The sequence below is a fragment of the Anopheles coluzzii genome, chromosome 2 (genome assembly GCF_943734685.1).
Source record: "Anopheles coluzzii chromosome 2, AcolN3, whole genome shotgun sequence".
Classification (NCBI taxonomy): domain Eukaryota; kingdom Metazoa; phylum Arthropoda; class Insecta; order Diptera; family Culicidae; genus Anopheles; species Anopheles coluzzii.
Genome location: NC_064670.1, coordinates 4,875,249 through 4,901,487, shown reverse-complemented (window position 1 = coordinate 4,901,487; position 26,239 = coordinate 4,875,249). Strand labels below are relative to the sequence as shown.

General features: G+C 48.5%; 1 protein-coding gene across 8 annotated transcripts in view; it reads left to right on the top strand.

Moving 5' to 3' along the window:
• Window positions 1-26,239, top strand: part of LOC120947502 (nicotinamidase) — a 61,729-nt gene that overhangs the window by 24,721 nt on the left and 10,769 nt on the right. For 2 of the 8 annotated variants that reach the window (XM_040362877.2, XM_040362875.2), the window contains exons 2-3: window positions 7,730-7,812; window positions 23,351-23,537. In XM_040362877.2, coding sequence (XP_040218811.1) covers window positions 7,730-7,812; window positions 23,351-23,537 — 270 coding nt within the window. Of the gene's footprint in view, window positions 1-6,522; window positions 6,810-6,845; window positions 7,144-7,726; window positions 7,813-23,350; window positions 23,538-26,239 lie in introns of those variants that run through there. The other 6 variants (XM_040362876.2, XM_040362873.2, XM_040362874.2 and 3 more) reach the window with 5 other exon arrangements.

The window sequence follows — 26,239 nt, the reverse complement described above, 5'->3', positions numbered from 1 at the left end:
TTGGATATGGATACAGTTTAACCGGCTTCACGGACCGGTGTCACTTTGGGATGTGGCGGAGCTTGCTGGACAAAAGTGAGAAAATTAGTATCACCAGAAACGCCAAGATGAGGTCTTTTGGGGTAATTAGGGACTTAAATTTGACGGATTTCAATGATGTTAAAATGTATTTACAAAACCAAAAAAAAGATATGACGTTTTGCTTGGTAAAATCAGCGCATTTTACTAAAACATTTACTTAACACTCTGCAACGATCACAGCGCCCTCTTGCGTGTATTTTGCCCCAGCCAAATGTACGCTTTACCACAAATCCGCTCCACATCCCAGTGTGCATCGAGATTCAATAGCCCCCAACTCCCCGCCGCGTAACCGTTTGTCTTAAACTTTTACAAGTGACGTAAATCCATTGCGTGTCACTGTCAGTCAGAGTGGAGTCACTTTTCTTTCAATTTGAATGGAAGAGCTTAAACTCACATTCAAAGAAAAGAAAAGCTTACTTCCCCGTCGCGGCACTCACTCACGACGCGCATAACAGCGCCTCGGCAGCCACAATCAGATTCGGAAGATTGCATAGAGAAAAGCGACCCCACCCTACCTTGGGCCCCTCCATCCCATCCCATCCCTGAATGCTTGAGCCGCTAAAAACATCTTAATGAATTTTAATGAGCATTTTTCGTGTGTCTGTGTGCTCGTGTGTCTCCTTCTCCTCCTTCCCTCAGCCACTGTTTGTTGGCTGTTGCTTTTAAGTTGCGCCTCGTATTCGTGCTTTGACCACCGCGCGCGTTTAGGAAAAGAGCCTGCCGGCTGTTAAGAGATGCTGGTTTGTCGCAATCGCACACACTTTGGAGGGGCACATTTTCGTCTTGTTGAATTGATTCCTTCTTGTTTTTTATTCTCTCACTTTGCTCTGGTCCTCATGCCCTTTCCCCGACTTTCTCCTCATGTTTTGTTTTGCACGCATTGGGGAGAAAGAAATGTAAAAGTCATTTGAATGGAAGTATCTCTCAGCAAGCAGTGAGAAAGACACACAAACACCCTGTCCGTGCGGTGGAGCAATTTTTGGGAAGCTGCGATCCATACACGTACCAGGTGGGATGGAGGGTGGGTACAGTAGCAGCTGAGGAGCTTCTTCAAAACCGAAGGGGAAATGGAGGAGGACGAGGAGTGGCTCATAAATTATGCATACCGAGGGTGGCAGTGGGAGGGGTTCTGTTGGGGGGAGGGTTCGGCGTGCAAATAGCTTTTCGGTTTCGGTCGGCCCGGGTGTGTGCGTGTGCGTCGTCTGCGGAGTCTTCAGCAATCGAAGGCTAGTCCTCTTCGACAGGAGCTAAGACACAAACCCACACACACACACACGCGCGCGCACGAAAATCGGGAAACAAATCACAGAAGAAATATGGAACACAATCATCGGTCGGTCGGATGGTTGACTTCGTAACGGGGTTTTCTGTGGCTGCTGAAGGTAGGTAGGGTAGTGGGGGAAACACACGGTGCGACGACTGCGGTATGGAACGATCGAAATGTAACCGAATTTCGGCATCCGTTTTTGATGGAAAATCCTCCAAGTATCATCGTGAAGGGGAGGCGGCGCCCACCAGCAGAACGCGGAGCCGTACACGGGGCGATGACTTACGCAGAGAAGCGGGATCTAAAAAGGTTTCTCCCATTTTCCCAAATGCGTACCGTGTACACCCTACACGTGTTGCGCTCAAAGACGGGGCAAATGTGGCCCGTGCAAAAGCCGGCGTGTTCGGTGGAAAAAGTCGGCACCGACGGGAAGCCTGGATTTCGTGGAAATTCCGTAACGTGCCGACACGCACAGCCCCGACGAGGGTAAGATGATATTTCCGAAGCAGAATAGCATTCAAATCCTTCAGCTTAAGTTTTCCCATTTTCCATTTTCCGTTCCCCCGGTGTAGGTAATTGCAGTGGGAAACAATTCGCAAAACGGTAACCAACCCCCCGCGTCGCCCCGGTGGTGTGTCACCACAAGAAGTATTTATAGACTTCTGTTCTGCTTCTGTTGTTGTTCGGAGGAACAGGAATCCTTCTTTCTTGATTTGTTCGTGTCTAGGATTCTTCCCGTTCTACAGAATAGATAGAATGTGTTTCATCATAGCTGCTTTATCTGCTCTGTTCAAGTTGCGTTTGGATTGAAAGGCTTCACAGCACCGTCACAGTTGCGGGGTTGTTCAGCTCTAGGCTACTGTTTGCAACATTATTTTATTTGCCTTCAGCAATGCATCGTCATATTACTTTTATGATTCAACTGAAAAAAAGAATGCTTGTGTCTGCATTAAACGTACAGGAGCGGTTTACTTGATTTCGCAAGCGTAGCAACGTTTTCACGCTACTGCAGCATTTGACATGACAAGCGCATCAGTTGTTTTCGGAACGTCATCACGCTTAGGGCAGCCTTTGCACTGGATATCGTAATCGTGGTACACAACATTACAAAGGGTGTTTGGCGGCTTGAATCAGTCATTTAACCAGCGCCTATAAACGTGTTCAAAGTAATGCACTACAACTACAGAATTTGGTAACCCTAGGTAACGTGTTCGTCCCTTGTAATTATGTTGTATTTTGCACTTAAATCTCCTAACTTGTAAACAACCACATTTTCAAGCTGTCAAATGCCCTGAATCCGTTTATACACTTGTAGTTGAATACTTCCTTGAATTTGCAACGCTGGCATTGTGAAATTGTGCACCGGGCGTGTGACTTTAAGTGCGAAGGTTGTCTAAAGCGTGATGACGTTCCGAAAACAATTGTTGCGCTTATACTGTCAAATGCTGCAGCTGCGTTAAACGTTGCTACGCTTGCGAAATCAAGTAACAAAAACCCTGTAAAACCAAACTGTGGAAAAAAACACAAAAAAAAAACATTTTCCCAATAATCCATCATTACGTTGGAAATTCATTGTGCTGAAAGAGATTTTTTGCTTTTAATTAAAGTAATTGATACGGCTAACGGCAGTTGGAATATGGTTTGATGTCATAATGAAAATTTTCTTCTTACCCTTGTTCCCTTCTCAGTGCCTCTCCTGCCTCAGTGCATTCTAGGCTTGACATGAGGCTCGTAATGATTATGGAGTTTTTGGAATTTAAAAAATCGATTGATTTTAAAAGAATTTCATCAATCGATGCTGCAGCCTTGCTCCAATTAAATGCTTAATAACAGCTTTCCAAGAGTCTCATGTCAATGGTTTTTTCCTCGTAAAAAGATGGAAAGTTGCAGCTTTCATTTTTCTCTTCAAGCAACGTGATGAAATAGTCAACTCGATACGCAAATTCCAACCGTTCCTCCCATTTTGGTGTACAAAACCACTCATATTGTGCTGTTAAAATTGATTTTATCGTAATACGTACGTAAAACAGGGGCTCCTCCCTTGCCCGGGGCCCAAACGGCAAAACATTCCACGAAACATGCAATGGGTTAATAATAACCGCGTAAACTTCCCTTTTCAATCGCACAGCACAGCGATTGGACGGGTGTGTGTGCGCCTTCCAAGAGGTTGGTATTTGCAAGTCGAACAACTTCAACCGGGGTTGTGTTGGGTGTTTTTTTTTTTCTTTTTTGGGGAGGTTGTTTCATCCCGTGGTGAAGTTTATTTCATGGGCCACCTTACCCGGGTACTGGGCAGTTTTGTTGCGCCGCTGCTGCAACCGTGGCGTCCCTAAAGCCCGAAAGCACCACCCTATCGCCACGCCAGAGACCGCCGGAGACGAGTTAATGATGGAAATATTTTCGGAAAAGCATCATCATACCATCCGACCCGAACGGACAGCATAATCGGTTTGCCTTGCCTTCACCGTTTTGCCCTCCATTCCTGCACCCTGCCAGACACGGGATATTTTGTTGTTTTCGACGTGGTTCCGAGAGGCTGGTTTCAGTCCGCGGGGAGGGGTTTGCTGCCGAGCTTCCATCTCTCAGGCTCTGGCTCCGCTTAATCCTAGCGGCTTGTGCCTGTTATTACGCGCACCATGGCGCAAGATGATACACAGTGAACGCAATGATGCGGGGGAGGGGAGGGCAAAGAGAACACACGGCACACGGTGTGCGCAACGCGAGGTCTCATTACACGTACCGAGAAGAGCCGACCGGGACCGAGACCAAGGATGCCGTACTGCCACCGACCGGGTTACAACACCGGCCTCAAACAGGCTCCATTATTTTGAAGCTTCAAGACAATCTTCGCACCAGTTTTGGCACGCCGGGAAAATAATCCCCGAGTGAAAGCGAAGGAAGTGAAGCGCATTAAAGGAGTATTTAATTTTCTCTCCCCCAAACGGGTTCACGGGAGTCGGTGGCGAAGGGTTCTTGTGTCCGTAGACCGATCGTAAGCTTCGTCGTCGCCGTCGTCTTGAACGGGGTGGTCCACAGCATAATCAGCGCGAGGAATTGAGGGGGGGTGTAACCACCGGAAAGGAAGGTCTCGTTTCTGCGCCAGTTCGGAACTAAGACCGAAGAACGGCAGCAGCAGCAGCAGCAGCAGCAGAAGAAAAGACTTCCGTTCCGTTCGCCCGTGCACCCGTCGAGGGCAAGGGATAATTCACAGTGGCGCTAATGTTAAAAGGATTACGCCTGGCAACGGCTCACCGCCGTGTTGTAAATGCTGCGCGTTCCGTCGCGCGTTCGGTTCGGTAGAAGAAGCCGACGGAAGCCTGAGACGTTTCATAGTGCGGAAAAGGAGCAGGAAAGCGGTGGATTTTCACACGCAATCAAAAAGAAATTTACCTTGCAATTTGGAGCAAACTTTCCCCCAGGCAACGAGTCAAGCGATGCGAGCGAAGAAATCGTGCACCACATGTGTGCCGCCGCTGCTGCTGCTGCTGGATTGTGGACGATAATACGAAGATACAAAAAAACAACAACCCTATTCTCCATCCCAAACACACACACATACACAAAGAGACACAGAAAGTTTAGTCGTTCGGGTTTAGTTTAACTATTCCGGGCAGCATCTTAGCGTTAATTTGCTGTTAACATTCTATCCATTGCATCGCGCCGAAGTAATGGTTGGAGTGAGGACACGCGCAAACAGCCATAATTTCGATACATAAGGAAAGGGCGGCGGCTTTTAAATGGATTGTGTCACTGGTAATAGCACGGGCGGGCAGGGGACACGCTTGAATCCTGATCCTTTGCAGCAACTCGGTCCGGCGTATGTTTACGATCCGGACATCCGTCGTACGGTTGGAGCGGACATCCGGACGCATTAACAGCAGCCATTGAACGGGGTATTGTCATTACACGAAGGAGTGAAACGGGTTTATATCGTTGTTTGGTATCCCGGTAACGCACCACGACGACAACAATAATTGTCTAGTTGAAGAAGACTGTGTCCCTGTGCGTGTCTTTAGAATGGCCTTTAGTGTCGTGTGGTTTGTTAATAAAACTATCCACTTTTAACACTCGAATTCGACAGCAATGGCAATGGATTGGAAGTTGTTTTATTGATGCAGAGGCGAATATTCGAAGCGAAGCAGATGATAAGGACCTTCAAAGATCGGTCTTGTATTTCGTATTTAACATTTAAAAAAAAGCTTCTGCCTCTTATCGTTTTGGCTGACGTTCCTTCGAATTTGGTCCTTCGAGCCGGATGACGAGCCATTCCAAAAATTACCATTTCCACCCGATCGTTGGACCAACATACGACCTCATTACGTATGTTATTTTTATCTTGAAGAATAATATTTTTCTACTCCAAGAATTGGCACAACGCGCTGGACACACAACTTTCGGAGAATAATTTACTTTGCCTAAACTGTTCTACTATGAAAACCGAAACGTACCCAATACCATCGGATCCTCTCAGGCCCTGGTGCGCTCGCTTGGTCGGTTTGTTTACAGTGTTAACTCATGCGGTCTAATGGCAGGACAGTCCAATTGCCTTTGCCCGGCAATGATGATGCTACCACCAACAGGAGCTGGCTGACTGCTCTTCGGCCGTAATTTCATGGAAGGATATAAATAACAAACCTTCTAAGGAAAATATCGCTCTCGATGTATGTTGGCCATGTTTGAATAATAAGCCACATCTCACCATTGCCCGTTTACGACCTCCTGAAAATGAAACGGCTCAATGAAACTCAGTAAATCGCACCCACAACATTTTCCATTCCGATCTGTGTGCATTACTATGGACAGTTCGTCTGTTCGTTTTGCCCTATTCCAACACACACGCCCGCGCCAACCACCCGAGCGCCCCACTGCGTGCAACTGTCAATCTGGCCTAAAATTTTAAATTCCTCAAAAAAAAACGGCCCAACGTCAAACGTCACGCTCTTAAACTTTCCCCGCACGGGCGCAATTCTTCGCCGCAGTGTTCCAGCGCTTCGGTCGTGCACTGCGCGTAGCAACGCACGTCATCGCGGCTCGTGGGGGAGGGCGGACACTGGGAACTATTTACCCCCGTTGCTATGGTCACCGTGCGGCAGGTTTCTTCAATAAGCACGTTGCCAACGCGGCACGGGTCGCCCGCTTTCGGGAAAGTCAGCGCTGCTCGGTGCGACCATTTTCACGTTTTCCATCCGTGCGGTCAGACCGGTGTGTTGTGGCCTCGCTTCAGGGGGGGACTGTCCCGTGATATAACCCGCACTCGATTACGGTTCCACGCACTCACCCAACGGGGTTTCATAGGGTGTACTACTGCTACGCCTGTTTGTGCCCTGTTGTGTTTGCTGATTCCGGGACAGCTCTCCTGGACAGGCCTGTAACCGTCCGGCGGCGAGTGGTGGTTGTGTGTGCGCGTGTGTGTCTGCAGTACATGGGCTTGTACTGTAGTGTGTTCGATTGCCAGTCACCAGTTAGTGCATCAAATTCTCACATTTTTACGAACCAGCCGCGCCGAACAGAGCCTGCCTCGTTTGACGTTTGACGCACACACGATCGACGACAAACAAACAAACAAAAAAAACCGTGCCTTCTAGAGCCGGCAGTTGGTTAAATCCCTCCATTGGCTTAGTAGTGTGTGTGTGTGTGTTTGGGTTTGTGTGTTGGTGGTGTGGTGTGTCCAAAGCGACCAAGTGTGCCGTACCACACAACAACAACTGCAACAGCAACAACAACAACAACAACAACAACAACAGCAAAAATCATTCCCTTCCGAATCGTACCGTCGATTTGTGTGTGTTGTTATGGTGCTTACCTTTGACAGTTGGCTAATTATTGAGGAGATGCGCTCTGTGTCGCTGCTGCTGCTATGTAGTAGTAGTAATAGTATCCTCACTTCCCAGTAATCTCCATTTAGTAGCCCTTGCTCCCCTCTCGTCCTCAAACCTTTCCAAGTTTGCTTCCCAAATGTTGCTCTGTCTCTCTCCCGGTTGTTGACTTGTGTGCTTCTTGCTTGAACCGCTTCCGTTTTTTCTGCTTTTTTGTTTCCGTTATTCGTGTTGCTACAAATTTATGTGTACCTAATCTGTGCCATCCATTCCTAGCTACCCGGACCCGGACTCTCGCGTCCATAAAACAACGGGTCACTTGTTGTTAGCGCGCCCCGACAAACAAGACTGTACTAATAATAAAATGCTTTTGTTTTTGTCTTTCTCTCCTTCTTTCTTCTCGCACTGGTTTGCTGTTTGACCGATGTTGCTGCTGCTGGTGACTTTGCTTCCTGTCGGCTTAACCATGATTAACCGTTGCATACCCATCCCCCCCCCCCCCCACCCGCCAACCCTTCCACCGACCATCCCACGGATCAACGGTGCCGTGGCGGAAACCCAGCAGCCGACGGAGCTCCCAGACGAGGACTTTATGACGAATCCTTCGCTGGCCATGGACGCTTGTTTCACCGCTTTCGACAAGGATGGGTAAGAAACTATGCTGGTGTGGTGTAGAGTGAACGAGGAGGGTGGTTAAGGGGCAAAACATTGTGTAGCTGTCAGTTAGGGGTTTGTTGTTCTGGCGCTTGCCATTTGGGAATGCGACGTCAAACGAGAGAAAACGCCAGGGACCAGAGCCGTGTGAGCTACGCGCGTGAGGACGAGTGAGCTTCGTGTGAACTGTCATGTTGATGGGCGACTCCCCATGTTGTGGCGCCTTGCCACAATACCACATCAGAATGCCACTTTTTACAACTTACTATAAAATATTTATCGTTTGATATTTACCTCTTTCCGTATGGTAAGAGAATAAACGCATTTTCAACCTTGAATTTCTATTGGAAGCTTGCAAAAGCTTTCCACCCAAACCCCCCAACCCAACGTTCTTCCTACTTTCTCAGGTGGTTCCCACCCATCTTGCTTTGCTTGCACGTGCTTCGTTCGTTATCCAGTCTAGGGGTTAAAGGTCTTACCTCTTTTGCACACACACACACTCACACCGCTTCTGTGGCGTACTTGCCGCGTTGTTGCGTTGTTTGGAAGCTTATATTGAACCCTCCGTATGTCCCCAGAGGAGTGCGCCACAAAGCGGCAACCAGAGAATATGTCGCAGTGGGATAAAAATAAACCCGTTTTATGGCAATTCAATAAAATGCACTATCGCTACCAACTGCCGCCGGTGTGCTTTCGTCCCAGCACCAGTACCGGCACGGCTTCAAATGCTCCACACGTCCGCACTATTTCTTAACCTGCTGCTTGCTGGGCAGGTGGTGGAGTGAAGTATGAAGTTTGATTGGTTCATTTCATGCCATGCCATGCCGTGGTTTATGTGCTGAAATAAGCGTACGACGGATTCCACCTTGCGGGGAAGCGGCGGCTGTTGTGCCGTTTGCGTGGATGTGAGTGTATAAAAATTGGCACTTTGCGTGGAACCGTTTGCTGTGCCGGTGTGGCGATGATTCCTTCCCGGCCCCAACCTGGTACCTCCGACGCTCGATTAATCCGTGTTGATTGCGCTTGATGCTAAATCAGCCTATTACGGATTGCATTGCAGTAGGGTGGCTGCACTTTACCCCAGCACATCGTAAAACCGGATCGATGATTAGCATATGCTAAACGCTATTGTGCATGTTTATGTGACAGTTCACACAAAAAAAGAGAAACTATTAAAGGTCATACCAATTATTACCTTCAATTGGACCCGCTCCCTTGTGGTTCATTGGCCGACGAAACAAAGCGATTGCAAATTGAACCTGTATCGATCTCCCCTGCTGCATACTGTCATCATTCCAGCTCATCAAATGCATCAAATTCCTTTGCACATTCCATCAAAATCTCATCCCTCTTCTCGTGCATCCATCGCCCCATGTACCTGCTCGTACCATGCTCGACAGGTCACCGACGTACGTGGTGATCGTACAAATCGCGCAGCAATGCAATGACAACCCAGTGATGAATTGATTTTGATTTATTACCCCCCCCCCCCCCTCTCCTCCTCAAAATAGGGAATTTCACATGCGCACGTTCTTCGTGCCATGCAAATTGTCCTCCATTTATGTGGGTTGCTGGGTGCCAGCCACCAGACCAAGCTCCTTCGCAGATATCGCACTCTGCCACGCTCCCTAACAACGCTCCAGATTTTTCCCGACGCGGCTTCCGCGGCCACGTACCTGGGCATCGAAATGTGTGGATAAAATTTCAAATCATATTGCTTCCTGGTGGTGGCAGTAAAAGCAAAAGCAGGATGAAAAAAAAAACCGGCACAAATTGTTCATCTTTCCACGTGCCTTCCCGCGAAGCGGGAATATCTTGCAGTTGAAAACCCCCACGGGAGGCACGGGGAGAGAGAGAGACAGAAAAAGAACATGTTTTCCTGCGATCGTGAAAATTACGTTCACAACGACGACGACGACTACAAGGGTGGGATTTCTTCCCACACACACACACACATGGAGACACACATACAAAGTTCTGGTGCTTTTCTGCGCGGTGGGCATCTCGCCATGGCGAAAGGAAAATGTATTACCTTTTGATCGGGCAATAAATTTCAAATTTTCTCACTGTTTAAACGCCCTGAACGACTGGCAGACGACACACACAAACACGCACACAGGTCCCTCTGTGCCCATGGAGAGTGTGTGTGTGTGTGTGTGTGCTCCGGACGTGGCATGTCGAACCATTGAACGTGAAGCTTGTCGAAGTTTTCTTGCCAAAAACTTCCCCCGCTTCCGGTTAGTTCTATGGGTGATCACTTTTTGTGCGCGCTCTCTCTCCCTTCTCTCGCTGTCCACCGAACTGGATGCATCCCCCCCCCCCCCCATTTGCCGGGTAAAAGGCAGCTCGCCTTTGGGAAAGCTGGGTGGAAAATTTATGTCTCATGCTCGGTTGAGATGTGACCTACTTTAGCGGGCTTTGTGGCTCCCTTCCGTCCCCAAACAAAGATCCCCTTGGAAAAGAAGGTAAGCCCGGACTATAAAGTAAAGGCCCTCAGAGGTGCAGAAGACTTGCTGCTGCAACCCGGCACCCGGACCCGGCCCGGGGTAGTGCAGCACACAGCGCGCGAGAGTTAAGAGAAGCACGAGGATGCGCACGAGTAGGAAACATCCTATTTTGGCAAGTTGCAAAACGCCACTGTTATATTCCTATTGTGTGAAGGCTGTAAAGTTTTACGAGTGCGCCAGACTTGCCCTGCAACAATCGCACACACAGACACAGAGTGTGATTGTGGGTACGTTCGCGCTAAAATAGCGATACCATCGTGCGCGGCGAGTTGTGATGGTTTTGGTGTCTTCGGCGGCTTTCGACACGTACCGTAGATAAATGTTAATCTGCTTTTGTGGCATCGGAGAGCAACTCCCACCCTTTCTCCCTCCGTCTCCGAATGCAACGCTTTTGTTGGCAGTGCAGTAGTGCTGGGCTGGAATTTATGGCAGGAAACTGTTTCTATCGGGCGGGGGAGGGCCTTTATCCTGAGGCGAGCTGCATGCAGACGAAGCAGCGGGAAAGCGCGCGATGTGGATGGTGGATGAGGTGTTTTTACGATCGTTATTGTTAACATTGATGGCGCATATCGGGTTTTATGGGCGAAAGTTAAGTTTGCGATTGATTTGTGAAGTTAGGGAGCGTTTTTATTTGGCTGCTTCTTCGATCGTTACCATTTTGATGCGAGCACGATAACGGAGGGTGGCGTGCAGGATTGTTTACATTTTAAAGCACATTTCTGTCGTGTGTGTGTTTGTACATAACAGTTGGGAAGTTGTACTGGAAAGGATTTAATGTAATTTTTCAGCACATTTTGATTAGAATTAATCTTTATCTTTTTTGCGAAAAACAAAGTCGAAGCATCGACCTGGACTGGACAATCTCGAATTGAATCTAACGGAAATGGCGCTTTCTTTTTCCCTACCTACTGCAAAAACACTACCACTGCATAAACAGAAACTCATTTGCGTGTATGCTAAACTAAAAAGAAACCGAACAGACAACGAATTTCAATCGCAATTGTGTATAATTGGATTGCATTGATACGGTATCTTTGTTGCTGTTGCTGTTGCTGCCGCCGCCACTGCCCCTACTGCCAGTGAAAAGCGCAGGAAGTGATAGCGGATAATAAAATAAAACTGCACAACAATTTTAGGAGAGCATCCTCCAGGTAGCAGCACTTTGTGTGTGTGTCACCAAGGGGGAAAAAATAGAACCACCACAAAACCCATTTCCTTCCCAGAAACTACAGACACAGACGGAGGCTCGAGTCTCGGGGCCGGGTGTTTTCGCACACCGTCTCACGAGGAGGAAAGGAGGCATGGTGTTCGGTCTAGCTGGCATTTTGCATAGCCAAGCTGCTCAGGCAGTGCCTCACGCGCTCGTGGGTATATTTTTGTCCTCCCAATATTGCTCTCTCCCCGTGGTGTCCTCACGGCATTGTTGGTCGGTTCGCTTCGTCTGCACAAAATTGGACGGAAAATGGAGGACGGTCCCGGCAACCCAAGCAAGGTGTTGTTGCTGTTGTTGTTGTTGTTGTTGTCTCGCGCTATCGGGGTGCCACAGATGCACCAAAACTGCACAATGGGTTTTCTGCTGCCGCCCGTGAGAGAAAGAGAGAGCGGGACAGTGACACCCGGGCCCATCTGACAATGGAACCGACAACGAGTGACACTCGATTTGCTGTCACAATATTCCAGTGACAATGATTAGAGAAAGTATGCCGAGGGTAGTGATAGTGGGGTACGCGAATGGAGCCCATAATCTACCCCCCATGCTCCTTCACCCATGAACCACGCCTCTGGGGAGGGTAAAAGGGGGGGGGGGGAAGTATAAAACATAGCAACAGTAAAAGAGTTGCAGGAACAAGTGTTCAGGTTTCGAGGATTTTCCACATTTTTTTCCTCTCTCTGCTTTCCACCAATCCATGGGCAGGAGAGACGTACGGTGGTCGAGGTAACGCACCTCCCTCTGTGTCTGTGACGCTGACAGCTGCCTCTGTCCGGGTGATGTTCCGTGTCTGCTCCGTACTCCGTATTGTATGTGCCCGACGTCGTCGTCGTCGTCGTCGTCGTCGTCTATTGTTTTCGAGCTCGGGCATCAAATTGGATGCCTGTCATCGCCCGGGTTCTATTACCACTACCACCACACTACTAGGCTGCCGGTGTATTGGTGTGCAAAATGGAAGGCGATACGAGCGTGCACACGTCACCGCACTATGGCGTGATATGGCGTGAGGAAAATGCCTGTGCGCGCCTACCGGCCTAGGGGCCCCCGGGTGTAGCGTATTCAGCGCGCTGGCTTTTAACCCCCTTCTCACTGGGCCCCACTTCTTTTCCACCTTTCGGACTAATTTTACCCGACACCCATCGTTTCGCCGCGTTTGAGAGTAGTTCCATTTATGGGACACACGGAGCAGGGGCGTTGTTATTGGCGGCGATAGTTGGAGCATTAGGCGTCATAAAAAAAATTGGAGAAAAACACGATACACATTTGGAAAATGGCAATGGCAGCGAACGAAGAATGAACACGCTTTTATGTGAAGCAGCACGGTTGGTGTGGTAGAGGTTAAAAGCTTATTTGTGCTTTAAACGTGTTGTTGCTGATCGATTACTGAAATGTGTTACAAGCGCCTAAAACTATGCAATTGACGTGACATCTATTAATGTCCTTTCAAAACCGCTCTACCTTTTTAGTTGTGAAAAGTAAGAACACAGCACAAGCACCAGCTTTAAAATGCATGAAAAATGTCACTCCTTACTAGGGAAAAGGGTTTGCCTATTCATTATTGCATCTGCAATGCATTTCCAAGCGGCAATGGTTCCGGTTCCATTCCCTCCCATTTGTTCCCCCTTTTGTCACTCTGACTCTGCTAGCAAAACAAATAATACCCTTCAACCACCGACCACCGACGTCGTTATTATGATTATTCGCCGCACAAAATCAATCATCTCATTTCGCCGAACCGAATAGACCTTTCAGTTCCAGTTCCGCGGCAGTTCTGCCCCACCTGGCTGCCTGCCTTTACTAAAGATTCTTTCTTTGCAAATGTCATCCCCTGCCGCTTGCTGCTGCTCAGCAAAAGGGCACAAGTTCGTGGCACTACTGCTACTACTACACCATCAAGCATCATCAAAAATTGTGCATACAAAAGTGCAAAAAAAAAGTGCTCGCCCAATCATCCGTACCACACAGTGTGGGAGAGGGTGCGCGCACACGCGTTCGAATCTCTCCGCACGTTCCCCACCATCTTGCCCCGTCGCGTCATGCCCCACAACGTGCCCCGCTTTGCACAGGAAGAACTATACCGACCGGGTGCTCTCGACCGCGCTTCAGCAGCGCGGCATTTCGGGCATCCGTCCGCCGGAAAGTGACGACGACGACGAAACGACGAAAGAGGAAGGAAAACATTTCCGGATATCCGAAGTAATTTATTTTTTGTGTGGCGTCCTTTCCTCGTTCACTTCGAGCCGCAACCGAGAAGGAGAGAGTGACAGAGAGAGCCACAGGGCCACCGTGGGATGCTCCGTGCGATGTCAGCTACAGGGCTTACCAGTAGAGCACAGTGTGGCAGTAGCGCGGCACCCCGAAACGGGTTGGTTGGTTGATAAATTTCGATATCGTGCTACCTTTTCGGGATGGATTCAGCCTGTTTTTTTGTTACTTCTTTGCTCTTCATGCTACCACCGTTTTGGAAAATCCTCTCCTCGGTTACGTGGATTGTTCGGTGGCTAGGGCTGAGGATTTTGTCTGCCATTTATTGGGAAGTACGATGAATCCGGACGTATTCCCTCCTCCTGTGTACCTCTCCTATTGGGTGTTTGGAAAAGGTGGAAATCTAAAAATGGAACCCACTCCCCCCCCCCCCCCCCCCCCCCGTGCGTTTGAGGTCGAGAGGAGGAGAGCAGGGAGAGGGCATTTCCCCCTAACTACATTTATCTACCATCCCCAGGAAGCCAGGGGTTATTGGACACCATTCGTCAGCTCGTGGCAGTGATCAGATCAAATAAATAAACCCACAGAGCTATGAGGGGGGATCCTTTTTTCCTCGGGACACCACACACACACACACACACACACGTGCGCGCATTCCGGTCATATGTGTGTCGGTTAACGCGCGCGCGTACAGGATGGGATCAAAAAATGGAAAGAGAGGTTAGAGCAAATTTATTCATGGCTTGGAAAAATTGGTCCATTTTGGACCCGCCCGACCAGCACCCGACCCCACCTCGCCGGAGCGAGGGATTTTATGATCCCTCACACGACGATGGCGACGACCAGGGGGGCAACAAAATTAAATGAATCGAAATCGAGTTATATTTTCTCATTTGCGGTTATGATACCGCCATTAGTTTTCATCGATGGACATCAATTGTTTTTGGCTCTATCTTTTTTCCCCCCATGATCCCAACCCGATCCGAAAACCAGTGGGTTATTTTTTTGCAATTTGCTTTCTATTTATGTATTTATTATAAAGTCCCGCCCGTTTTTTTGGTCGGTTTTTTCTGACCCTACCCGCCAATGGTAGTACGCAGAGAGAGAGGATAGAGGCAGAACAGGTCGAAAATCTCTTTAGCCCCTGTTTTACCGGGCAACCGGCGAAAGGTCGTCCACCGGCGTATAACGAAGCGGCCATGGTGGTTGTAATGTGTTCTATTTTGTCCGTCGGAAGTAGCGGACCTTTTTGGCGCGCGCACACATTTCACTGATGCATGATCCTCATCATCATCAGTTTGCAGAAAACCCTCCCCATCCCCCATCGTTTTGGTTGGTTGGTTCGCCGAAGGGAAAAGATGGAAATTTATTACGGCTTTATCCCCAAAAACGAGAGGAGCCACGCTTTTCCTTTTGCTTATGATGTTGGTGATGATGATGATGGGTGAAAATCCTTCTTTGTTTTACGGCGATATCATGTTTAGCAGCGTTCGTTTTCTGCTCGGTACAAACCCTTGCTCTAAACCCTGCTCTGCCCCGCTTTGTAGAGATAGAGACGATAGGGTAAGGGAGGGAAAGGTGTATGTGAAAATCTGCATGATCGCAAATGTCACTGTTCAAGGGAAGGACAGCTTTAAATCCCATCACCATTTGTGGTCTGCCGCGGCGGCGTGCAGGAAGTGTAATAAACATTCAAAAAACGTGCAACAAACAAACACACACACACGTTGAGGTATGTGCTAATCGCGCGCGCTCTCTCTCTCTCACCCTCTCGTTGGATCTGTTGGACCGGTATAGTTATGGGGGAAATAGTTTTCCGGTGAGTGATATACATACACACACACTCGTACAAAAACACACGCGATATAATAAATCACTCATAAAAGCGGACGCTGCGCGCTGTAAGATACGGAGCGGGCGGTTGATAGATTCAGCACAGACCAGGCGATCCCAGCCGAGGCGGCTGTGGGCGGAGAGAGGAGGGTGGTCTCATGTAAATTGTTTGCAGTTTGTGGGACGGACGTGTTGCGCGCTGGCACTGGCAGTGACAAAGTGCCCGTTGAAATGTTGTCGTAGCGGATGAGACAAATTTATGGGTGCGCTCGTGTTTTAAAACGCGTTGCCGCTTCCTAAGTTGATGTTAAATAGTTGTACGAAGAGCCAAGGGTTTACATGGGCAGCCGAGCCGGCGTGGAGTGTTTGGTGTGATTAGCTGTGGTACACCTGTTTTTTTGTTTTTGTTTTGGGGGGGGGGGGGGGGGGGTGCTTATGGAGGCAAGGGGCTGTGGGACGATTGAAGTTATAATGTTTGGTTTGGAAGGCGAAGCACGTCCTTTATTTAGAGCGGGGGGGATTTTAAAGCGTTAGCTTCGGTGGTTTGCTGTTGTTAGATCATACAGGTTGATGTGGTGGATGATTTGTTGATTTCATGAATTGGTTGTATTACAAGGGAGATTATACAACTTACAATGTCGGAATTACTTATGAAAACAGGGCACTACACTTCTGTGCGAATAAAAGAGCCGCATGATGGCATGAGTATGGGTGTGAAATATCCAACGTTTGAGGCTAATACGCCTTAAAGTATGCAATCCGCTTGTTAGAAGTCATGCCATAGAGTAACCAACAGGATTAAATTGCTGTTTAAGATGTCGATGGTCATATTTTTATACTTTTAATATATTTTAGATTACTAGTAATGATCGTTCAATTACTTACCATTTACCTTTAAACACCCCCTTTGACACGAAATGCACTGTCGAATTTAATCTGGAAGTAGAAAATATCTTTATTTAAAATACAAAAGAATGAAAGAGAATACTCGTCAAAAACTTTAATGTAAAATCACGCCCGCTGATACCCATCATCCGTCGGAGGAGATTTAATCATCATTATGGGAAATAAAATACAGAGAAAACAGTCAATAACGGGACGAACAGAAAAATGCTCCGTGTAAAACCATGTTTCCCTTTCCATAATGTTCAATCTCTCACACACATATACACACCCATGGGACATGGTCACATATCGCCACAGGAAGGCACACACAAAGGCGCAAACAATAGCCGCATATTAATCACCCATTCTCCGGGCTTTTCAGCAGACTAGTAGTAGAGCACGAAGGGGCCCAATGGGAAGGCAAATGTGAGACGTCAATACGATCGATAGCTTCGGGAAAGCAAGAGGACCCACACACACACACAGCCCGGTCGGTCGGTTTGGCATGAGTGTGAACACATGAAATTCAATCAATCCAGCGCAAACACATACACATGCGGCTCTCTAGAGACAGCCGACGAACGGGGATGATGACGCAGCGAGAGCGACGCCCGGGCATGATTCGAAAGTAATTAGCGATAGTTTGACGAGCGGCTATTCTCGAAAGACAATAATGACGACGATGATGATGATATTTTGATGATAATGAATAGACGTGTTTGGGTGTGAGTGTGCCGCAAGGCGATGCGATCCATTGCTTACAGTGAGCGATTGACGTCACAAATCAAAGCCCCGACCGTGCACCCGACGTACACACATCCATTGTCCGTGACGTCATCGCGATATTAAATTAAACTCACATCAGAAAGGCGAACAATTCCACCCTTTTGTGAGGGGCTGAATGCACCCCCCCTCCTCCCCTCTCTCCCTCCTCTACCGCATAATGTTTGCATCGTGTTGCATGTATAATTAACATCTTGGCGCTTGCAAGACAACACGCGCGGGCTAAAAGTTTAACAAAGTAGCCTTTGAACTGTTGTTCAAACGGCAGCAGCGAGCACACTTCACAAATTCCCCTCGAGGTGAACCATTTAACTTAATTTGTTGTGTGCGAGTGTGCCGTGTGTGTGTGACTGCTTTAGTAAGGATGTACAATTGCCACCCGTTGCGTTACAGAAGGCCACTAGGTAACTGGGGGGGTGTGAAAAGTGCAACAGAGCATTAAAAAGACGCATTCCGGTAAGTGAGTGGCCGGAAGCGCAGCAACACTGTTCATTCATTTCGCGCACAATGAGCGGTTCGCTTCCGAAGCAAGTGAAATTAGTGCAATGACGACGGCAGTGTGAGAAAGAAAGGGAAGAAGGGGGGGGGGGGGAGTTTTACCCGTTTCGTTTCGATTTCAGTTTCCTTTCCAAACCCCCGCCTCCTTATGATTCTTTTCTCACCGTTGCCATAGCGCCGTCGCTAAGCGAACGCGCGAGCAGAGCCACATGGTTTGTGGCAATTAAACTTTTCCTCTCCAGCTGCCTTAAAAGGACGGGGCCATTTTTCTTTAAACTTTGCACCATCATCAGCCACTTCCTCTGTTCTCTGTTTTGCACGTCTTAAGCAGCAGCAGCTGGTGGCAATTATTCATGTGATTCGCGCGTACAGAAAGCGGCAGCCAACCGAGCCAGGAAGCCTGTCAGGCTTGCCACAGCCGGCTTCCGTGTTGCATTATGTGCACACCCGAAACTTTTATGACCATTGTTCACTGTTAAGAACGTGGCTGTGTTGCAATTCGTTAGACACAGAAAAAAAACCCCCTGTCATGTTGCATATTTATTTTGCAACTGTACCATTCCATCCTTTCTGCTTCTCTTCCCGAGAAGTCCGCCATTGCGCAAGCATTTGTATGAACTACCAGGCGGCTCCACCACGAATTGGAACTCCGGGGGAAAAATTCCCGGAATATCGGCTCAACCAATAAAGGGTATGCTGCTGTTTACAATACAAATAAATTCCATGCCAATTCGCGATGATTATTCCCGTCCCAATTGGGAAGGGGCGTTCATGCAACCGGGGAGAAAGGAGGTAAGCTTTATTTGGACCGATTTTTACAATAATCATCGATATTTGATCGGAGCTTTGCGTCTGCTCGTGCTGTCGTGCTCCTTCGCTTTCGTTTCCTCACCGGCGCTCGTGGCCGGATGGGTAAATGGTACGACGTGAGAATGTGAAAATCATAAAATTTGCCCCTATCCATGATGCATCGAAATAACTGTGTATAGTGTGAGAACGGATATTGATTACGCAAGGGGCAAGAAAGGCGGGTGTGTGGGTGTGTGTGTGTTGGCCGGAAAACTTTTCCCCGAAGCGTTGTCAAACGGCACAAAACAAATGCCTACGTCATGGGAATGCTTACGTGCGATGACAGGAATGGATGTTGGAGGGTCGAGTCCCCTCCCCCCCCCGGTGGAGCGGGAACTGAGCGATGAAGGAAGAAAAATGGTTCCGGGTTCTGGCAAACAACTAATCGTCGTTCCGACACGATATTGAATCCTGGCCCGTCCCCATGGCCCGGCACAGGCTTAGTTGGGAGTTTTTCATCTTTCAAACCCTGCTCCTCCTCACCCCAGCGTGGCATTCTCTTCCCACCTTTCCAGCCCCATACTACTTTTACTTGCTTTCCTCATCGACTTTTTCCGTTTCTTTTTCTTTTTTCATTCGCCCTCCTCTTGCTGCCCTCAGTAACCTCGTTTTGACGTGGGCAAAAAGCCAATAGTTTTAAATTTCCGCTGAACATGCAAATGTACTCCTTTTTTCGGGGCGAAGGCGCGAGAGAGAGAGAGAGAGAGGGAGAGAGTGAGATCGCTGTGTGAAGATTTATACGAGTTTGAACTTGGATAATTGAGCAGTAATCGGGAGGCCAAATCTACACACCGGTGTGTCCCTGAAGCAAACACGCTGGTGCGCTTGAACGTTGCTGAAATTAGTTGTATGTTTCGCCATTTTCATTTTTTTGTTGCTTTTTTTCGAGATACATATCATTCATTCGTGTCGGACCAGAAAATGACTGTCGCAGCGGTCGGGAGCTGCGGGGGACACGAGACGCCCTACAGTGCGCGGTGGTAAAGGACCCACTCAGGATTGCGAAATTTGTTACAATTATACAGTCAGCGCTCGGCATGTGGCGTGCAAAGTTTCGGTTTTGAAAGTCAACTCCAAACGCCAACTACTACTGCTGCAGTGTGGCCTCCCCCCCCCCTTCCCATTCCCCCCTTACATGGGTGGAGAGTTGTGTTTTATTATTTGCTGCTTTATTTCGGTAGTTTCGAAATGGGACTGGTGAGCGACCCAGGAGCGGCTTGCTTTGATGGATTGCAAAGGCAAGTTGTTTCGCCTTGCCGATAAATCTAAACATACCGTTGAAAACCCGTGCAGCAAAATAAGTTGGACACATTCGCTCTAATCTCGATTGTTGTTTGTTCATGTTAAAGTCCCAAAAAAAAAAAGATGTTGAAGTATTGCATAATTTAAATGATACTTCGTACCAGCGCTGCAAAATGTCATGAGCATCACGTGACGATCACCAGCGAAAATGGGGAACATATCCGTGGTATGGCTTGATGTTCGTTGCTGATACTAAATGAAAGTGCCTCAGGACATGCCGAACGTGACATGCAAATGGCTTGCGTTCAACGCGATAGTCTGACTGAGCTTAATGGCGGCGCAAACATAATCGTGACTTTTTCTGGCTGTGAACAGTGCTGCCAAACGCACCAACACTCAGTGCTGAAACGAAGTTCAAGTCAGCTCACGTATATAATTGTGGACCAATCACATGCTTGGTGACATTTTTGTAGCACCCAACTCTAGGTCACTCACTTGATAATGACATTTTCTCTCAATGATAATCATGACATTCTTGGGACCTAGTTGGTGACTATCTGTCTACTTTGAAGGTCTGTTGGGTAAACTGATAAAGCATTTGAGCAATAAAGCATGCTCATTTTGTTGCTTAGGACCACTCGCACGCACCCCTTGACTATCATGATGATCACCGACAGAAAATGTCGCGACCAACTGACTGACTAAAGAGTTTATAACAAAAATGTCACTAAGCATGTATTGGTCACACCAACTGTTTGAGTATCACCTCTGATCATCACAATTGCGTACGTGACGCTGGCATGGAATTTGTTCCAGCCAGAATTATGTATGCCATTGACAGGGACATTTTGCAGCACTGCTTCGTACACAGCTCCATCGCTGGCAGTGTAAATCATACGCAATAATAAACGCTGGCAGCATGTGACATACGTACGCAAAGCGTATGTACCGCAAAACTCACCGCGACTGACTTTTGCAAACTCTAATAACTCATTTACATGTTCCAAGTGCTTTTACATGCCTAATTGAAAACAATCGTCTCCGCTTGAACAAACGCGATTGCAAAAGCTGCCATCGGTGCGAACGCTGTGAACGCTGAATAGCGTGGAGCAGCACGTTTCGCATTTCGCTCGCAAAACTTTCTCTTGCTGCAACAGTTCGGCAACAGTTCGCTTTGGGACCCTTTGAGAGGGTTTGCTCAAAATTTCTCAAGATAGTTGCAGGCATTCCTAGTGCAACAAAATGATACCATTGTCGACGCACATCAAAGCGACGGCACTGTTAAGAGCGAAGTGTGAGAGAGAGAGAAGGCAAGCAAAGGGAACAAACGAAGTGCAATAAGCGTCGGTTCAGCGATTATCATTTTGGCGGAACCGTGTGGTTCCGGGCGCGTCTTGCGCCATTATCACAATCACACGAAGCGGAGTGGTGCGGAATTGATGCAGCACACACACACAGGAGCGGCACAGACCCTTGAGGGGGAGGGAGTTTTCCACGTGCGGGCGGGCGCGTTTAACGATGCGAGATAAATCCCCGGCCAAAAGTTTCCCATCACCAAAAAGTTTGCGCCCAGGTTTAGCCCAGCATTTTCATTCATTTTGGAAGTTGTGTGGAAGAACGCAAGCAATGGCCAAAAATTGGGTTTGCTAGTAGTAAATAATTTTCCAAAAATCCCTTTTTTTTGACTCTCGCTTTCCTTTCTATTGCTTGTCGAATGCTTTCGGCCGTAAAAGCGGGCGCGTTTGTCAAGTAGTTGTGCTGCTGAGAGTGAAAATCGTGCCGTACCGTCGATCGTACGTCGAAGGCATTGTGTGTGTGTGTGTGTGTCTGTGCGTGTTGTTGTCAGCTGTACACGTGATCGTCTGCTTCGGCCCCGAAAGGGAACCCCGAACGGAAAGGATGAAGCAAAGGAAGGGGGAATGGGGATGGAGAGAGAAAAACGAATCTCGTTTTGTTTTTGCCGGTTTTTTTTGGTTTCTTCCGTCCTTTTTACCCCCCTATTTCACCCAGCCCAGTTTTAAGCTCTGCCAAAGCCAGTCGGCGAAGCGCAATCGGTGTCGATTGCGGTGAAGCATAAAAATATGCAAATTAAACCCATAAATTGTCCATGGCACGGAACTTACCCGGCGCACCAGCGGCGGCGGGGGCAGGGGGGGAGGGTGGAGGGCAATGGTGGTGGGTAGATGGTAAGAAATAAAATAAAGTTGTCCATGGGCCATGGGCAACCGGGGCTCGGGACGCAGCACTAAGGCGGGAGTTGTACCCGTCGGTGAGTGAATGGCGCGCGCGCGGGCATGTCAGTTCTGGAACCCGATTGCAAACACCGACTGGTTGGCTGGCTGTGTGCGAGAAAGCCCCTAACAAATCAGGAAAATCTTCCACCGAACTGTCGCAATTCCCCAAGATGCGCTCTCGCTCGCTCGCTCGACGGTACTCAATGTTCTGTGATGAGCTTTCAAATGAAATAATCCTCACCCACAGCCCACCCTCACGGGGTCTCACGGGGGCGTTGCGTTGCGAGATGATAGCGGCAGAAAGCAGGGAAGGTGAAAGCTTTCACCCGCTCTCTCGATGGTCGATGGACGCACGTTCGCGTCCGCAAATGGCAACTGACACTAATAAAGTTATAAAGTTGAGTTATTCATGGTGCGAAATAAAATTCAATCCCCAAACCACTTCCCGGCAGGATTTCTCCCGACCGGGCTCGACCACAGTAGTAGTGTGCAGCAAACACGACCGTCGGTTGTCCTCTCGCAGAGTGGATGAATTGGGAAGGGGGGGGGGGGAAATCAACACCCAGAAGGATTTATTTCCAGAACCTACCACCAAACACCCGCCAGTATCGATGTACGTCAATCAGACGTCAGACGGCGTTGGCGCGCCAGTTATTGTGTTGCGTTTCGGGTGGCGCGTACTCTCGTGCGGCGTCGTGCCTCATCCGCATGGCAACCGTTTGCGTATTTTTCCTCACTCATCAGCCTGCTGCTGCTGCTGCTGTTACACCTGCAATGATCCGCGTGAGCGTTGGGAGCGAAAGCTTCGACCAAAAGTAGAAATAAATACCGCGAAATAAAACTCCCACGTCCTAAGCCCCCCCCCCCCCCCGCAGCGAATGCTTGGTGGTATTGATTTATTTAATTTGCATCGTCTACGGTTTTCGGGCTTCGGAGTGTGCTGCTGCTGCTGTTCCCAAGCCCGCGCGTCCTTCGGAGAAAGTTTCCTGCTTTTCCGAGGTCGCCCCGTTCACGCGAAGGCGCAGAAACTTTTGCAACTCACCTGCACTCAGGCTGCATGTAATTGTGGCAGGTGGGGCTGACTGGGGGGACCAAACTTTGCTAAAACCTTGCCCATTGACCTTTCGCATACTCGGTGGTGGTGGTTCGGTTGGAAGGATATTGCGGTAGATTTTACGGTACGGCCACCAACCACCGACGACTGTCAATCACACCTAGCAGGAAACGGGCATTTGCACCACTGGGAAAGCAACTAATTTACATTTCACCTTTCCTCTTCTCTGCAGAGATGATCGGCTTTCGCTGAACGAGTTTACGCTGATCTGTCGGGCACTGTTCCGCAATGATAAAGGTCACATCTACGTGGTGCCGTCCGATCGGCTGGAGCAGATGTTTGCCGTGTTCGACAAGAACGAGGACGGCTACATCGATCGGGAGGAGTTCCAGTTCTGCTGGAACCAGTGGATCAAGACGGTAAGTTGTGTTTCGTCTCGAAGAGGAGCCCACCCACCCACCACTTCGCACCTCCCCATACGCGAATCCCCATTTGCGAATTGATAAGGTTATGATTGTTTTTCGCTACGTGCGAATCGAATTTTTGTTCGTGCGCGCACGGGAATGCAGGAGAGAATTAAATTTATTTCCAACAGATACACACAAACACACAGCAAAAAACTGCACAACCAAAACGGGCAGTGACGTAACATTGCGCGCTCCTTCGCGTAGGTTGCAGTTTGTTGTTCAAGTTCAATCGCTTTGCCGAAGCAATCGTAACTCTCTCCAACCCGCCCTTTTCCTTCCCGGACGTGCAAAAATGGCAATCGATTTCAATCAACGTTCTGTTCCGGGGTGGTAAACCTTTCAGAGAAAGTACCAAGGCTCCCGCTTCGCCACCGCATTGCCCCCTTTCCCTTCCCGCTCGCGAATCCGAAATATGGAGCAAATTCTCGTTCTTGAGCAGCTAGGAAAAAGTACGGACCCTGTGTGTGTGTGTGTGTGCTCGTAGTTCAAAGGCCATATCCCCACACAATTGTCGGCGGCTACCGCTCAAGGCCAGGCCAGGCCAAGCAATTGAGGAGTAGAAGAGGTAGGAGCAAAAAAAAAACCGGGCCAGTAGAAGCAGCAACTACAACGGCAAATCTGGCTCGCAACGTGCACAGCCAAAGTCAATCCGAAGAAGAGCGAACCACGAACCATTGCTCGGAAGAAAATCAATCATTCCGGCTTGAGCACAGTCGGCATTCCGGGTACGGTGGCCCTGAAGAAAGGTCCTCCCGGGGACGGTGAGCAATCTGTCTTCATTCCGCGCTCGGGATGAGTCGAAGCATTTGAAGTCGTCGTCGAACCGGCGGTGTATCCCACCTAGTGCAAACGAAGGAAGGAGTCCCAATTTCCTTCCGGAAATGGCAGTTCTGGTTTGGGTGCCTGCGTGGGGTGGGAGGTTAGACATTTTGGTGTAGGGGGGGGGGGGGGGGGGGGGGTTTGCTACAACACACTGACCTTGCAATATTGTCAATTTGATTTCCACCGTATGCACCACTTTCATCGTTTAATGGTGTGTGTTTGTGTGTGTATGGTGCATTAGACGACTGTTTAGCCATTTTTGAAATAGTATTTTGTGATGTGTTTCGGGCACGAAGGATTGCAGTTGTCAGTCGACAACGCTGGTTCTGTTGGGGTACGACAAGAAACAAGACGATAGAAACGCTATGTTGTCATGCCGTTTGCCTACATTTAGGCGCGTTGGGGATGTTTTGTAGGTCTTGTTACACAAAACTCGATGCAAAAACGCTCTGATTTATTAGATTGATTTAAGAACATAGAACTGCTTTCTTAATTAACAGACTACTATGGAATTTAATTGTATTGTACTGGATATACCCGCACAGTATGTATGCCCGCTTCGAGAGTTCAATTAAAATGGCTGTCAATTTTTACTGAATTTGCAATGCGTGTATTTGGGATTTTTGTTTGCCTCATTGTTGTACACTTCTGACAAAAGGGCCTGAAGTGCTGATGGTCACAAAAGGAGCAACTTGGCCATGCATAACCAAAACACAGCACAATAATGGAGTTGCTGCTAGGGCACGCGTACTAGCGCTTTAGCCGTGGTGGTGGTGCTGGTGGTCGCGCATGGGTGTGTGATACTGAAAACTTCAAAATTCTATCAAATAATGCTCGCTCGTTCGCTCGGCTCGGCTCGCGTGCTTCGAGGCGTAGAACAATTCCATCCATTTCAATCAACGTCAATGCCTGTCGGCTTATCAATCAACGAGGAGCAGGAGGAGGGGCGGTGTTGGCAATGAGAAAAGGCGATGAGTATTGCTGTTAACATTTACGCCTGACGTACGCATTAATTAATCCACCGGGTGCAATGGGAGGAATGGAAAATCGAGACACAGTAAATCAATTAAAATGTCGATATTTGATTTCGGATATGGCAACCCCGAGTTTTTAGTCTGCTCGGAAAGAGCCTGTTTTTCCCTCCCTTCCCACCCAGAACTAGTGTAATTGTATTTTTCAGGCACAATTTCATACGAGAGCTCGTATATATATAGGGCGAGAGATGATCACGCATACGGAAAAGCCATAAAATATAATTATAATCATTCAATTAAATTCTGCTCTAGATAACAGCACCACCGACCGAGCTCGGGATCGGTTAGATTGATCGGTTAAAATTAATTTGCTTTGCAGATTTATATGCTTCCGGCGGCGGGTGTTTTTGTTCCGCGCACCAATGAACATTCAAAATCTCTCTCCACGCCCTGCCCGACGGCACACACACGAAAAACGGGAACTAACTGTGTGTACAATCCCAATCGGGTGGGAAAAAAGGGCGCAAAAAATATAAGCCACTCGTCAATAAATTAGACCCACCTTCGCCCAGTTAGTCGCGCCCGTTGGCCCCACCCAGGCCGAGGAACGGGGCCGCGCACTGATGAAGTCATCTATTGCCAGCCATTAGCTAACCGTTTAAGCGCCCGAAGCAGTCATGGCCCGCCTCATTGGTAAGCTGAAAACGTTCCGGCGGCTTGCGGACGAATTCATTTTGCCATGGAGATAGGAACCTTTACCCCGCACCCCGTCGTCGTCGTTGTGTTGAGTAGTCGCTACGGGAATGGGGAGGAACAACAGCAAAAAAAAAAGAGACGACGTTTGCAATGTGTCTATGT